Below are 15357 nucleotides of genomic sequence, written 5' to 3'. Positions count from 1 at the left end.
ACAGTTCCTGCTTGTGGCCGGGTAAGACCCTGATTGGCTACCAGACTAGACATACTTCCTGAGGGTCTGGTCGAAGTCAGACACGATTCAACACAGGATACTAGGGTAATATGGGGCAGAGGTCTTAGCAAACTGGCCCCTTGGCGGGGGGGGGGGGGGGGGGGGGTGGCGGGGAGGACAACTGGCCCTGTTAGGTTCAGTCCTGTTATAAGAGGGGCTGGCCGCTTCACTATGATCACAGGATCCCCCCTGGGTAGGTCCAACCTTCAGTTAACTAAGTTTCCTGTTCCTTCATAATTTCTCATCAGAGTTGAAAATATCTTTAAGCACCACTAAGGACAAGTGCTCATTGCTTTAAAAAAAAAATTGACTTGTGTAGCACCAGACACAAGGCGCCTTTCCTCGGAGGCCTGTGGTTCTTTTTCACACAAAACGTGCAAGCTCTCACTAGGAGAGGCCTTCATTTCTCTTTTTTTTTTTCCCTAGGGTTCAGGCCAAATTTGCTAACCTTGTTCTCTGAAATTCCCTCTACTTCCTACCCAATCTCTCTTTGGGAACTTCGACCAACTATCTAGTCTCCCAACCCAGCATGTGATCTGACAGATCCACACACCATAGATGGCTAAAACCCACACACTGTGACAAATGGAATCTTGCATGAGTGTAATTCCAGTCATGTGGGTGTTATGATGACCTTAAGATGCATTGGTGGCTCCTGATAACTGAAGGGTCACGATGGCAAGTAATAGCATAGTATCTGTTTCACAGGAAGGAAGGTCCCTGCAGACATGGTCCCTAAGCCTCTCTCAAAGCCACAGAGTCCAGGACACAAAAGTATCATGGCACATGCTGAGTTAGCAATGCTGCATCCCTGGCCTTCTACTTTGGCTTTTCCCTGGGAGTTCACAAGATCAATGTATCTAAACCAGGACCAGAGAGAGAGCCTTCTGGACAACATGGCTGCCATGCTGTGCTCTGCATATGCTGTGTAAGATCTACTCACCCAGGAGAGACAAAGGCCTCAGAAGACAAAATCCTCATATACAAACATATGCCTCAGACCTAAGAGAAAACACTCTTGTTTGATAGATTTGAACAATGAAGCCTGCTAGGGCAGGCACCAAGAGGAACCTGCAAAAAACTACGAAGGTGCCATGTACCTGAGGCCAACTGACCCAAAGATATATGAAAGTAGTGATGTGAGTTGTGAATTACAAGATGTTAACAAAATCAGAAACACAAGCTAATTATAGCAACATTTTCTAGTATTCAAGAACCTGAGTAGTTGACCTTGCATGGGAGAATGCAGAGGAATTCCAGTTGACGAACAAAACCTGAACCTTGATGTATCTGTTTGCCCACAACTCAGGGAGCTCAGTCGGAACTTTAAACACAGTATGATCCTGTCTCTAAAAAACACAAATGACCTGAAGTTCACCAAAGGAGCTTGTTCTGTGCTGTCCTTAATCCCACACAAGACGATTGCAAGGGGAAGTCCCTAGGCTCTTAGCCTGGGTGGCCAGAAGACAGCTGGCCCTGCTTTAGAGACCCCAGAGGGACTTTTTACTGCAAAACTGCTACAAAACGCTAACATTTTAAGAGCTCGTCACTTGCTTGACAGAGGAAGGGTGAGAAATGAGCAAGCTCAGACGATGTGTGACACCAGCAGGTGGATTATGGAATCAGTGCCTGACCCAGTTTGATCCAGCTGAGCCCATGATCTGAGTGGAGATAACCACCATCCAATGAGAAAGTACCACAGGGCCACACAAATGCAAACACATTCACACACACACACACACACACACACACACACACAGAGAGAGAGAGAGAGAGAGAGAGAGAGAGAGAGAGAGAGACAGACAGACAGACAGACAGACATGCATGTGGGCAGACACATGGCATGAAATATGAAATCATGCTTGAGTCCACCAAGTCTTGTTCTTAAATTTTAGATTCAGCTGTCTAAAACTAAACATGTGTGAACTTTCGGCTAGTGAGGTCATGGATCTTAGATGAGAACATACAACTGCCAACTCCCCTAAAACAACTATAATTCCTTGCATTCTAACTGGGTGTCCTTATATTCACAGATATGGCTCTCGCCCTGACTGTATCAGAGAAGCTGCTTTTTGTTGCAGCTGGAAACCAGTGCAGAAAGCTGTCCTTACATTACACCAAGAATCAACAAATAAAATGGATGGAAGGGAGCACCCCAAGCCACAGCCTGAGGAGAACCCAGCCAAAGGGGGCCACAGCCAAGCCCTGCAGCTTAGGCTGTTTCCTTCCCCTACACCAATTTGATAAATGGTTTTTCACCCTTAGTATAAAAATCATTCTTTTTTTTTCCTTTCGTATTAAAAAAGCTGCAAATAAAAAATACTTTTAATTTCTTTTGTAGCTCTTTTTTTAAGGAAGAAAGTTGTAAGTATACTAAAGAGGCATGAGTAAAAAAAGCAAGTAAGTGGAGCACGGCAGTGAATCGAAACTTAAAGTTTTTTAAACTAAAAATTGTTCATTCTATTCAACAATACATGCAGAATCAAGTGCTCTTGGCATTGAGGGATAATGGACTGGCGACCTCAGCCCACACTAGCTCCAGCCACCCTACCACACACCTCCCAGCTGACTTCCGGCTGGTCCTGTCCCTGTGGTTCATGTTTTACATTCACAGCCCACATTGAAACCACTGCGCTCTGCCGTGGGTGGTAAGTTCACAGACCCCAGGTGAGACACAGCGTTCCTCGGTGAACGGCCCTGCCTGCACTTTGCCCCAGACGGCTTCCTTCCGAGGGGGAGGTGCAAAAGGACTTCATGCAGTCATACCTTCAACTGGCACTCACACCTGCCGATCCCAAGCTGCTGAGGATGCGGTCCCACTGGGCTTCTGTTTCTGCCTTCGTGGGTCCTATTCATTGGCTACTGACTAATTTTTACATGGGAGACATTCTCATTATGACCGTCTATGTCCAGGAAGATGGTGTACCCGTTGTACCAACAGCAAACATGCCAATCCAGGAATAATGGAGGGACACTGGTCTCTGGGAATAATGCCTATCTTTTCACTGCTTTGAAAGTCTCCACCTGTTTCTCCTAAAATACGGGAAAAGATCAAAAGTAACTACTCACACAAGAAATGTAGAAATTTTGTTCAAATCCGCAGTAAAAGCAAAATCTCCAAAGATGAAAGCTAAACGTGGATTTAGATGAGGGAGGGGGAACTTCAGTAGCAGAGTAATGACACCAAAGGGTCATTATCACCCATTATTATTACCCATTATCATTACCCATTATCACCCAAGTTCCTGCAGCCTGGAGACCTGTGAAGTCACATGGTAAAGACTTCACAGTTGTGGCGAAGGATCTGGAGATAGAGGTGACTCAGCCTAGAGTGTCCCTAACGAGAACAAGAGGGACCATGTGATAGAAAGTCCCTGGTTTGCAGACACGATGTCCTAGAGGAGGACAATGCACAAAGCAAAACCCTCCCAGAGGAGACAGCCCTACAGACATCCTGACTTCATCCCACACCCTCCGAATCGACCTGAGCTGCAGAACAGAGATAAAAGCATAATGGACGGATGATTACCAGAGGCTTGTGGGAGCATCACGACAAGGTCTGAATTAAGTGTTTACTTAGCAGCTACCCCTCCGCCAAGGGGTCCTCTCAGGATGTGGCAAGGTCAAAGCCTCCCTGACCTCTCAACAGAAGTGACACAGGAACCACTGAGGCCCTGATTATCATGCAAGGCATGTCACTCCAGGCCTGTGACTAGAAAAACAAGATGTTTTCCAAGGAACTGGCCAGCTGTACAGCTATGTAAACTTAAAGTATAGATTACTATAATGGCTGATGATACCTCCACCAGTGCTTAGAAAAGAGAAAAAACAAACTGTTTGCCCAAAAAAGTCAATGAAAGGAAACAGGATGAGGGAGAATACAGGCTCAGTATTGCAAATAGCAAATGTTGCTAATAGCAAACCAGAAAACGTCACAGCACTATCCCTAATCAATGGTTTGATGATAGATGGCCAACCAAATTGGTGGAAGAATCAGCAGAGACCCTACTTTATATCTATATATAAAGAGAAAAAGTCTGAAGATAGTGAAAATTAACAAAAGTGTAAAAGCTGAATGTGTATTTATGTTTGTTTTTTTTTTTCAAAGAAAGGTTTTTTAAAATGTAGCATCAAGGTCAGAAGTTGCAAACAGGTTTCTAGATGTGACTTATAAGATGTATTATGTATAAAAATGATAAAGTGAAAATCCAATTACAATTGGAAAAGAAAAAATTCTAGTAATGTTGAAATGAGCTAGAACGCCAGACTATACAACTCCTTCACTGAAGAAGAGGAAAAGCAGGAAATGTCACCTTGCAGCTCAGGAGACAGCATGATGGAGCTTTTCAAGTCATAGATGGACCAGAGGTCCCAAGCAGAACCCAGCATAAGGCTGCACCTCAGTCCTGGTTGGAGCGCAATGGCAACAAGACACACTTCTCTGGAAACCGTATGGAAATATACACTGAAAAATCTTTAAAATTGTCATACTTTCTAAAACATTTGCATAGCCAAAGGAAGGGAATTTGTGAAGGATCCATTACTCCAGACTCAGACATTCATATGGGGCTTGGCACACAGTTGCAGTAGGTCCACACAACAGTGTGCTTGATAGCTTTAAGACATTTTGATTGAGTTGTGAAGAAGAGTTACACTGGGGATGCATCTCACTTGGATGGAATGCTTGCCTAGCATGCACAAGATCCTGGGTTTCATCTCCACATAAACCAAGCATGGTGGTGCTTGCCTGCAGTTTCAGCACTAGGGAGGTTGAGGCAGAAAGATGAGAAGTTTAAGGTCATCCTCAGCTACATAGGATACATAAAGGCAGCCTGGGCCACATTAGAGCTTGCCTCAAGAAGCAAATGAATCAGCAACATATGTGCTGTACAAGCATGAAGAGCTGGTTTTGGATCTTCAGCATCCATGAAAGTCAGGTTTGACAGTGCACATCTATAACCTGGGGATAAAGACAGGCATATCCCTGGAGCTCCCTGGCCAGCCAATACAGACAACTGGAGAACTCCAGGTTCAATGAGAGACCCTAGATCCAAAAATAAGGTGGAGAGCAAGTTAAGAAAATAACCAATGTCAGTGTCTGATCTCCTCCAGTACACACATGTGTGCACTTGAACATGTACTTGTACCATAACTCCCCCAAAAAATACTTTAAAAGTTATTATAATATGTTATTAATTTGTCACACATGTTATTGTACAATGTATGCAGTTTTGCTAATATAAACTAGGAAATACATAGATGCAAAGTAGCCAAAATGTCATAAATACCACCTCTGAGCTTTTCTTGTTGGGTAACTTTTCTATGGTTAGACATATTAGATTTTTGTTTGTTTGTTTAGATTTTGTTTGTTTTGTCTAAAGGTTTATTTCATTTTTACGTGTGTGTGTGTGCCGCGCGCGCGCATGGAGGTCCCCTCCGAGGCCAGAAGAGGGTGTGAGAGCCCCTTGAGCTGGGGTGACAAGTGGTGATGAGCACCCCCACACAGGTACCAGAAACTGAACACAGGTCCTCTGGAAGAGCTGCATCCTCTTCACCACTGAGCCATCTCCCCAGACTGTGCTTAGATTCTTCTTTAAAAGTGAACAAGTAGCCGGGCGGTGGTGGCACACGCCTTTAATCCCAGCACTCGGGAGGCAGAGCCAGGCGGATCTCTGTGAGTTCGAGGCCAGCCTGGGCTACCAAGTGAGTTCCAGGAAAAGCGCAAAGCTACACAGAGGAACCCTGTCTCAAAAAACAAAAAAAAAACAAACAAACAAAAAAAGTGAACAAGTAACGTGAAGATTCACAGTGAATGTTACAATTCTACAAGGCAAGCCTGGGTCGGCCTGATGGACGAAGACACTTCTGCAATTGACTTGGATGATTTCTTTCTAGATGGACATCTACTCCCTGACTTGCCGCAGTGAAGAGTTAGAACTGTTTGATTGTGAACGCAGTGGTATTATTGTCCCACAGCCCAGAGATCCTTGTAAGAAGACAGTATAACTCAGGGTCGCAAAGAGGAGGAGCTAAGGTCAGGGCTCATCAACATGAGGACATGAGAGACATGATGGTGTGAACTCCACCATCATCAAACAGGAAATGCCAAGGGACCTGCCTTAGAATGTGGGTTTCCACATGCTGATCTACATGTCTAAGTCCCCTACACCCCACTGAGCTGCCATAATCCCCCGCCAGTGTACTAGCTACAGCTGAGCCTGCAAGGTTTCCATTAGGAGATGCCTGGGCAAGGTACTGCCTGTTTCTCCTGCTTAATCAGTGCTGCCAAACTGGATAAGGGATCAATAAAGAAAACAACCAAGCTTGCCAAAGTTAAACAAATTTTAAGAATCAGAGGATTTTCTCTAAACCCTAATTAAGAAAAAAAAAACAATGATTTTTCACCCAATGGAAACAAACAAAGCTGTATATTCTGGACGTGGCTTTCTTGGCCTTGAATCTAGTGCATTTGCACATTGGGGATGATAAATGAGTCCTATTCAGTTTCTCTTCCTAGGCAGTCTCTATTTGTATTTACCTTGAAGACTAGACTTATTTACCAAATAAGTTGCATTTCACTCTTCAGGGTTATTTGTGATTGGACCTGAAGCCAATGCTGAGAATCCTGTAATGTCTTACTCTAAATGAGACAAAATCCCGCTGGTGTAAGCCCAGCGGAGCTTACTCACTATCCCAGCCCCGATGAGGATGTGACGATGACATCACTGGTGGGCGGCTGCAGTATGAGCTCACAAATACATTAGCCACCCTCAGTGGATGATTCAAAGACATCCCCCCCCCCAAGTCAAATGTGCATTTTAATTATAATCCATTTAAATGGCCCTGCATGCAAACTTGCCACACTGTCATTTCCAGGGGAAGAGATTACCCAGACACTGAAGATAAACCATTCTCTGCCAGGATTACGTTATTTCCTCATTGTCCTTATTTAGACCCGGGGAACACCTGAGAATCAAGAGGTTAGGTTAGAAGTATAAGACAATGTGTCTTTGACATTTTGATCCTGGTAACTCTCTGTTTTGGGGCCATCCTGTGTACCAGAGGCTGCCCTCGGCATCCCTGACTTGTAACTACAGGACACTAGTAATGAACTCTCTCCAGAGTGTCAACCACAAACGTCTCTAAACACATAACAGTGTTTCCTGGAGGAAGAAACTACGTCTATTTAACCATCGCTACAATAAGAAAAAAATGAAGGCTTCCCTATGGAAGATTTGGAACAGTCCTGTCACCAGCTCTAAAACATGTCCCCTCTAATGAGAAAGAAGAGAAAGACTGGGTCTTTCTAAGGAAACATTTAATGAGAAAGGTAGGCTGGACACAGGGCAGTGGGACACCCATCTTGGCTTCCTTTCCCTTCTTAAATCCATGCAAATGAGTAAGGCTTTAAAACAAGGGTAGGTAAGCCGGGCATTGGTGGCGCACACCTTTAATCCCAGCACTCGGGAGGCAGAGCCAGGCGGATCTCTGTGAGTTCGAGGCCAGCCTGGGCTACCAAGTGAGCTCCAGGAAAGGCGCAAAGCTACACAGAGAAACCCTGTCTCAAAAAACCAAAAAAAAAAAACAAGGGTAGGTCCCAAACATGGCTGGAAAATAAGAACATACTACCCATAGGCAGTAGGGTCACTCTGAAACCAGAAAACAGATACAGTCACGGTAGCTAAGTGAAACCCACATCCCAGAGCCTGGGTGGAGGCTGAGGGGGTGAGGACCAGCAGCATCTCGGGGAACGAGAAGGGCTCCCGCAGATCCTACCCCACAAAATGCAAAGAGATGATACTGTTTCCAAGCAGCTTTGCCACCTCTCCGAAGTATTTATGGAAATACAAAAATATCTAGCACCCAACAAAGTAGAAAACCAAAGATAAGTCTACAGAACCTGGGGCCTCTTTGGAAAAGAAATCAAGATCCCAATCAATGGCTGAATTTTTAACCTTCAAATTTTTTTAAAAACAAAGAATGAATTAAAACCAAAGATAAGTAGAAGAAAGGAATAAATAAAGAGCAGCGTCAACATCAGCAGAGCGGAGAATATAAACTCAACAATGAAAATCAGTGGAACAAGAGCTGGTTCCTTGGAAAGATGATAGTCAGCAATCTGCAGAATGAAAGACAGGGAGAGCCAGTTGGTCGTGGTGCATGCCTTTAATCCCAGCACTTGGGAGGCAGAGGCAGGAGGATCTCTGTGAGTTCGAAGCCAGCCTGGTCTACAGAGTGAGTCCCTGGAAAGGCGCAAAGCTACACAGAGAAACCCTGTCTTGAAAAACCAAAAAAAAAAAAAAAAAAAAAAAAAAAAAAAAGACAGGGAGAGAAGACCCATGTCACCAGCACACAGAGTTGGAGGTCATCATTGATGCCAAAGGCACTAAGGGCAGAACCAGATAAAATTATAGGCAACTTCTCACAGACGATGATGTTTCTCAGTGGATCAGAGGTCTAGCGATGTCTTACCACCCAGCTAGAGGCCAGAATCTTGAGGAGACAGGGATGCCAAGGTGATAGCGTGCTGTCAGAAAAGCCCCATAACACCAAAACCTGATCCACATGTGTATACCAGATCCTCACCCTACATCTTTAGGATCACTCTCGGGCTCTAACAGGACATGTCGATCCTAAATGAGGCCAGGAGACAGGCCAACAAGAGGCTGAGAATCCTGTGTGGGCCATCCCGATATGCTGCGCAGTAGAGGGTCTTGCCAGACATTCAATGGCCCTCAGAGGAGAGACTTGCAGCTCCCTTCCAAGTCAGATTTCTTTGGAGTGCTAAGAACTGGCCTAGAAGCCTAGAGAATGGAGTTGTTTCCCCTACAGCGGGAAGAAGGGACCTAGGAACCAAGAGGTAGACAGAATCTTCAAATTCCTGCCCTCACTGCCCCGTCCTGATGCTCTGCTGCTTCAGCATCTGAATTTCTATGAAGGAAACGCACTGGGAGATTCTGGACACCCCAGTGAACCCAGCTGGCCTGGAGCCGAGGTCTAGCTGCGGGACCCACAGGACAACAGGGTCTCAAAACCTAAACATGAACCAACAACAAAATGATTTTACCATCAAAGCTCACCACCTCCCTAAAAAAAAACAGACCAGCAGTACCACAGCAGAAGAGACCTCAGCAATCATAGATGTCTGCAGCATCTGTATGCCATGTCACACCTACATTCATTCATGAAAACTAAGCCGATGTGTGCCCAGCTTCCCAATGGGATCACTGACAATGCTTTCATCTGCACCAGGTCCTGGGGTTGCAGAGCCAACACTGCCGACCAGAAAAGGATTTAGACTAGGATTAGTACCCCTTGGGAAGCCCACATGAAGACAAAGGAAGTCACTTGAAAGTCTGAGGAAGAAAGAAGGGGATCGGGAGATGCACAGCCTTCAGTGATCTCAAGGACGCGGGCCTAGAGGCTGCCCTGCTCTTCTAAGCCCACCTCCCTAAGCTCCTTTTTCTTCTTTTTCATTTATTTTATTCATCTCTATACCACTGAGGGCTTCCCCCATACTGCCTGTAAACCCCTCACAGGGTATAATAAAAAATAAATGTGAACAACAAAAAGGTTTTTCCAGCCTTTCTGGCAGCTGGAGGCAGGCATCGACTGTATGCTCTATCTCCCACATGCCTTCCCCACAGGTAAACGAGCCCAGGACTAAGCTCTGTGCTGAGCAACTTTATCTGGTGTTGTGAGAGATGCACAGAATGCCAGTTTCTGTTTAATGAGTTCCTTTTCTGGCTAAACCAGCTGGTGAATTTTGTTTAGTATTGGGAAGCCTTATTGAAGAGCTATGGTTGGTCTCGGCAGCATGAGGAAAAGAGGAAGGGAGGGAGGGAGGGAGGGAGGGAGGGAGGAGGGAGGGAGGGAAGGACACAGAGACAGACAGATAGAGCCTGCCTCACACCCCTTCCAAAGCCTCTCTGCAAACCTTCCAAAATCCCAGCAGACCCAGCCGCCGAGTGCTCTGGCTGTGGAGACTGACCTACAGCCTGAGGTCAACACCAGCTTCTGAGACTATGAAATCCTTAAGGAAAGCATTTGAATCCTGAGTCAAGGATGTCTGACACCAGAGAAAAGGAAGGAGATTATCAGTCAGGATAGTAGTGGCAACAAGGATCCATCCAAACGCAGGACATTTTTCATCAATCTAAATCTCTTCGGGAGCAAGAAATAAAATTACATTCTGCATAAGCATCACTGCCCTTTGACAAATGAAAGGAAATGCCTCTCCCATGGAGATTCACCGGCGATCTGATTTACTCCCTGGCAATGAGGAGCCATGAAGTTACAGTTCTGCCCTAAACTGCATTCCAGAGGTCTGAGAACTGGGTGTCATGTTCCTAGAGGTTCCTTGGGTTGCCCCAAGATGAGGCACTGAAGTCAGCAGCAGTGGGAAGGATGCTATCATTTAAGAGCTGTTTTCCTGCCAGATCACAACCCACCTCTTTGGATGCAGAACTCCACTTACCTTACACACACACACACACACACACACACACACACACGCACGCACGCACGCACGCACGCACGCACGCACGCACGCACGCACTCATGCGCACACACCAGCACAGCTACAGCTAACTACCAGATCCCACAGAATAGCCTTCTTAAATCAGTAGGAACCTGTGTTTAGATCCCTGTCATCTCTACATATTCAGCTCCCTTGAACAGACCAACCAATCAGCAGGCAACACATGAGTAACAGATACTATGGAGGGGCCTCACCAATGTCAATATTACCTTGGCCCTTACTTAACTATCACACACACACACACACACACACACACACACACACACACACACACCATACACACAAACCCACTGAGTTTCTGATAACATTATTAATGCCCCGCTATTTGATTAGCAAACACTGCCCGGAAGCACCTGGAGGGTTTGGGGCATGTGATGCTACCATTACAGACATCCTTGGCTCACCAGCTCCTCCCCTGTTTCCTTGGGTCCTTTAGCAGCTGGACTTTGGCCCATCCCCCTTTATCCCCTTCCTGGGACAGAGGCCCTATCACAGCAGGCAGTGAGGAATTGCTTGAGAATGAACAAACACAGAAAGGAAAGAAGGAATAGCGAGATCTCACGGTACCTGAGCCGTCCCCATTATGGCTGGCAGGGTGCAGGCTGGGGATCCAAAGCTGCTGGGAAATCACGGAGTGCTATGGCCGGGCCTCAGATGGTGGGGAATCCTAAGATGAGGAATGGATAGAAATGGGGATAAAATGATAAAAAAAGGGTAAACAACCTCCCCCCAGGGGGAAAAAAAAAACACGGAGTATACATTAAAAATAAGCAACTCAGTAATAATTAAGTAGATTAAGAACAGCCACAGAGAGAGCTATGCACATGGCATGCACAGTTGTGAAAAATATCTCAATTTTAAAGCAGGATTTGAAATGATAAATGGGTTTAACAACTTCAAAATATTAAACCGGAGAGGAAAAGAAAAACTACGCTTTAAATCAAGATTTGTAACTCCTTCTGCAACTTGGTGATTAGACCAGCATTGGGAACCAACCCACGAGCCAGGCACACGGAGAGACGGGAGTGATATCAAGTGTTAGTCACAGAAAAGGACTGCAGCCCCCGGACGACATGGAAGGTTGCGCTCACATTAAAATAAGTGCTAATTCATGTGTTTGATGGATTTCAAAACTCCTGACGTGTTCCATGCCTTGCATGCCAGCACATGAAATTGCCACTGTACCAAACACAAGCCAGGTGATAGAGTAACCGTGGCTCCATAACATACTAGAACATACGACATTCTCTGTCTGATAGGATCACAAAACACTCTCCTACGTGTACTTTATGGGACCCTTAAAAGTCATAATCATGACACGTTATTCTCCTGAAACTTAAGAATGCTGTGTGGTGTACAATGCCTTCTGAAAACTGTCTTGTCACCTGAATCTTGGGCAAACACCAGTTTGATGATGGATTACTGGGTGCTAAGTAAATACTTATAAATGTACAATGCTAATCAGCCAAGGATATGAATTTTTAACAAGTACATTTGGGGCATATTCATTACATAATAATGTACACACTCAGGGTCAATTTTACTCATTTCTCCTTACCAGTTCACACAAACCTTTCATGGCTGTCTATCCATGTCAACTCAAGTCTAGACCTCAATCATCAGGACCTTTCAGAGTGGACCTTTACTTACCCCATCCACTTTTCTCCACATTTGTGAACACAGAACTACTTGGTGTTTTGTTTTGTTTTTTCTTGTACTGAAGGGTCACAGTTGGACTGGGGAGTCGGCTCAGTGAGAGAAGCACTAACTGCCCAAGTGTGAGGACTTAAGCTCGGATGCCCCAGAACCTACACAATGCTGGACCTGGTATCATGTGTCTATAATTCTAACACTCCTACGGAAAGATGGGAAACAGAGACAGGCGAATCCCTGGAGGGCCATGGGCCAGGCAGTCTGGCACAGGCAGTGACAAACAAGAGATCCTGTCCCAACCAAGGCAGAAGGCGAGGACCAAAACATGAGGCTGTGTCTGACCTTCACACATGCTCCACACATGCTTACGCTGATGTGAACATACACACACCCATGTGTGCACAGAGAGAGAACACACATCATAACTGACCCTGCAAGTCCCGTAGTCTTGGGTTTTGTGCTGTGTCCAATTGCTAAGAACTGTGCAGAAATTTTTATATGCTTTTCAGTTTAGTTTACCCAGAACATCTCTAGAAATGCTACTGTGGAGTAAAAGGATGTGCACATTGTTCACATAGTAGTCTACCAACATTAGTCTCAATTTACATGGTCACATATTATAAATCTTTGTTGTTTTTTTCTCTAGTGGAAACAAAGTTTCTTGTTATTTTCATGGAGTCTGGGAATCGTTTAAATTGGTTATTAAGCAAGTGTCTTTTTGGGCAAACTGTGTTCCTTTGGTTTTCCTTCAGGGTGTACAGTTTTAATTACTGTGTAGGATATCTTTATATATGTCAGACCACTCAACCACACTATCAGTTGTAAATGTTTACCTTTTATTAGGTGTGTGTGTGTGTGTATGTGTGTGTGTGGTGTTTGCACATTCATATATATGGGGCACAAGTGTGTACCCCACAAACATGTATGTGTATGTGTGTGCCTATGGAAGACTGAGTCTGATACTGTGTCCTCCTCTATTGTCCTTGGCCTTATATGCTGATGCAGGGTCTCTCACTTAAATCCAGAACTCAGATAGTCTAGCAAGCCAGCTTGCTCTGAAGATCTGTGGTGGACCAGCCCCACTTTTACAACCAGGATACTCTTGAACAGGGAGAAGAGAGAAATATTTAGACAGAAAGAGGAAAGACAAAAACATAGGATAGGGTCAGGAGGGCCTGGGTCAAAACCCACCAGCCCAAAATTTTATTCAAAAGGACTTTTTATAGCAATGCCAAGGGGAGGGGCAAAGATCCCCACTTTGCTAAATACAGCCAAGTGCAGACCCTTCCAAACACCTAGTACTAGCTAGGCCCATGGCCCAATCATCCTCTTATGCAGTCCTGCTGGGTACAGCCACTAGGAAACCTCAGTGGGCTCCAGCAGAGATCCCTTGTCTCTGCTAGGTGCTGGGATTATGTGCCGGGATTGCAATGGGATTACAGGCAGAACGTCATGTCCATCAACATTTATGTGAGTGTTACAAATCCAAATTCTACACTTGATCTTAGCCACAAGGCCGAGAAGCGATACAAATCCAAATTCTAGACATTGTGCTTGTATAGTAAACATTGTATCCACTGAGCTACCTCCTCAACCCCATGCAAGTGTCTTCTTTAAGTTTGCCATTACCTACTGACTTCCTTAATGGCATTTTTTTCAATAACTGAAAAGACATAATGTTTGAGTGTCCAAATCTGTCAATTATGAATTATGTCTTTGACGGCATTTGGGGCTATGGAGATATTCTCCATGCTCACATTTAAAAAGCACATCATATGAAATTGTCCTTTTGTTCTTCACTTTCTCTCCAGTCATCAACTGTATCTCCAGTGTATGTGTGGGCGTCTGTCTGTGGGAAGATGTGTGCATGTGAATACAGCACCTTGCAAACAAGAGGTGTCAGATCCCCAGCAGCAGGACTTGGTGGATGTGGGCCACCGGACATCAGTGCTGGGAACTGAACTCGGCAGTTCTTCTAGAACATGCTCTTAGCTGCTGAGCTGTCTGGCAAGCCCCTAAGTTTTCTTTTAAAATTTCTATAACTATTTTTAATTACTATATATGTAAGGTACTTACAATGTTTAAGCTGTAAATTAGAAATTAATTCTATTTTCTCTCCAGTAGTCAACCAATTATTCCAGACATTTTATGAAATAATCTGTATTTTCTTAATTTGAAAGTACCATTCATATAAAAACATCCACAGATTTACTCATTGCCTGTAGCATTGGTATTTCTCCTAGCACTGAACCCACAATTCAGGTTTTTCAAAAACTCTTTGTTGAGCAATCTTGCAAAGTTATTCTCATGAGTCAGTTGTCCTGCCCCTTACTCAAGTCACCTCTTATCCACTCCAGTGTTGTTCGCAACAGGAAAATCATCTGCCGTGAACTAACCCACACATAGCCCACGTGTAATTACACACGGGGACGAACACCCTCAGAAGTGACATGTGTTCACAGTGAATTTGCCATTTAAACACCTCTCTACTGACAAGTTTATGCCCCTTCCAGTGGTCCAAGGTGCTCCTTTCTCGTCCCAAGGCGTTTTGTGAGGCTATGGTTTCTGACATGGGACCCGGTTTCCCATTACCTTATCATGTGCAATACCACTGGTGATTTTTATCTAGTGATACTGTATTGATCAAAGTTCCTATTATCAAATACATCTTATATAGACTTCCATCTTCCAACTGTTTATTATCTAACCTCATATATTTTCACAAAACAACATTTGTAATGGAATCATATGGGTTTGCACAAGCAGTCCTAAATTTCTCAGACACTCCATAGCACTGATAAACTCCCTACTAGACTAGAGACTCCTGTCTATGTCGGGGACACTTTCTGTAATTGCCAGATGCTACATCCATTTATATCATTTATATTCATTTGAAATGTTCCCAGAAATGGCTATTATACTATATCAAGGTCTTCCATTATCTAACGATATAATTATGTTTTTTTCCTCTAATATGCTCACTTCATGCATTATTACAACCAAGATCTTACTACCGAAGTAGCATTTCACTTATAGAGCAATGCCTACGTACTTATATTACACATCTAGATAGATTGAATTAGCTTGTATTTTTTAGAATATTA

At 44.4% G+C, this 15357-nt stretch overlaps 1 protein-coding gene across 3 annotated transcripts in view; it reads right to left on the bottom strand.

Moving 5' to 3' along the window:
• Positions 1–15357, bottom strand: part of Dlgap2 (DLG associated protein 2) — a 742630-nt gene that overhangs the window by 652662 nt on the left and 74611 nt on the right. The window contains exon 2 of one of the 3 annotated variants that reach the window (XM_028881222.2): positions 11168–11267. The exons of the other annotated variants lie outside the window; for them this stretch is intronic. Coding sequence (XP_028737055.1) covers positions 11168–11182 — 15 coding nt within the window. The 5' untranslated portion in view covers positions 11183–11267. The remainder of the gene's footprint in view (positions 1–11167; positions 11268–15357) is intronic. 3 annotated transcript variants of the gene reach the window in all.

The sequence above is a fragment of the Peromyscus leucopus genome, chromosome 17, assembly GCF_004664715.2.
Source record: "Peromyscus leucopus breed LL Stock chromosome 17, UCI_PerLeu_2.1, whole genome shotgun sequence".
NCBI lineage: Eukaryota > Metazoa > Chordata > Mammalia > Rodentia > Cricetidae > Peromyscus > Peromyscus leucopus.
This window is presented reverse-complemented; position numbering and strand designations above follow the sequence as displayed.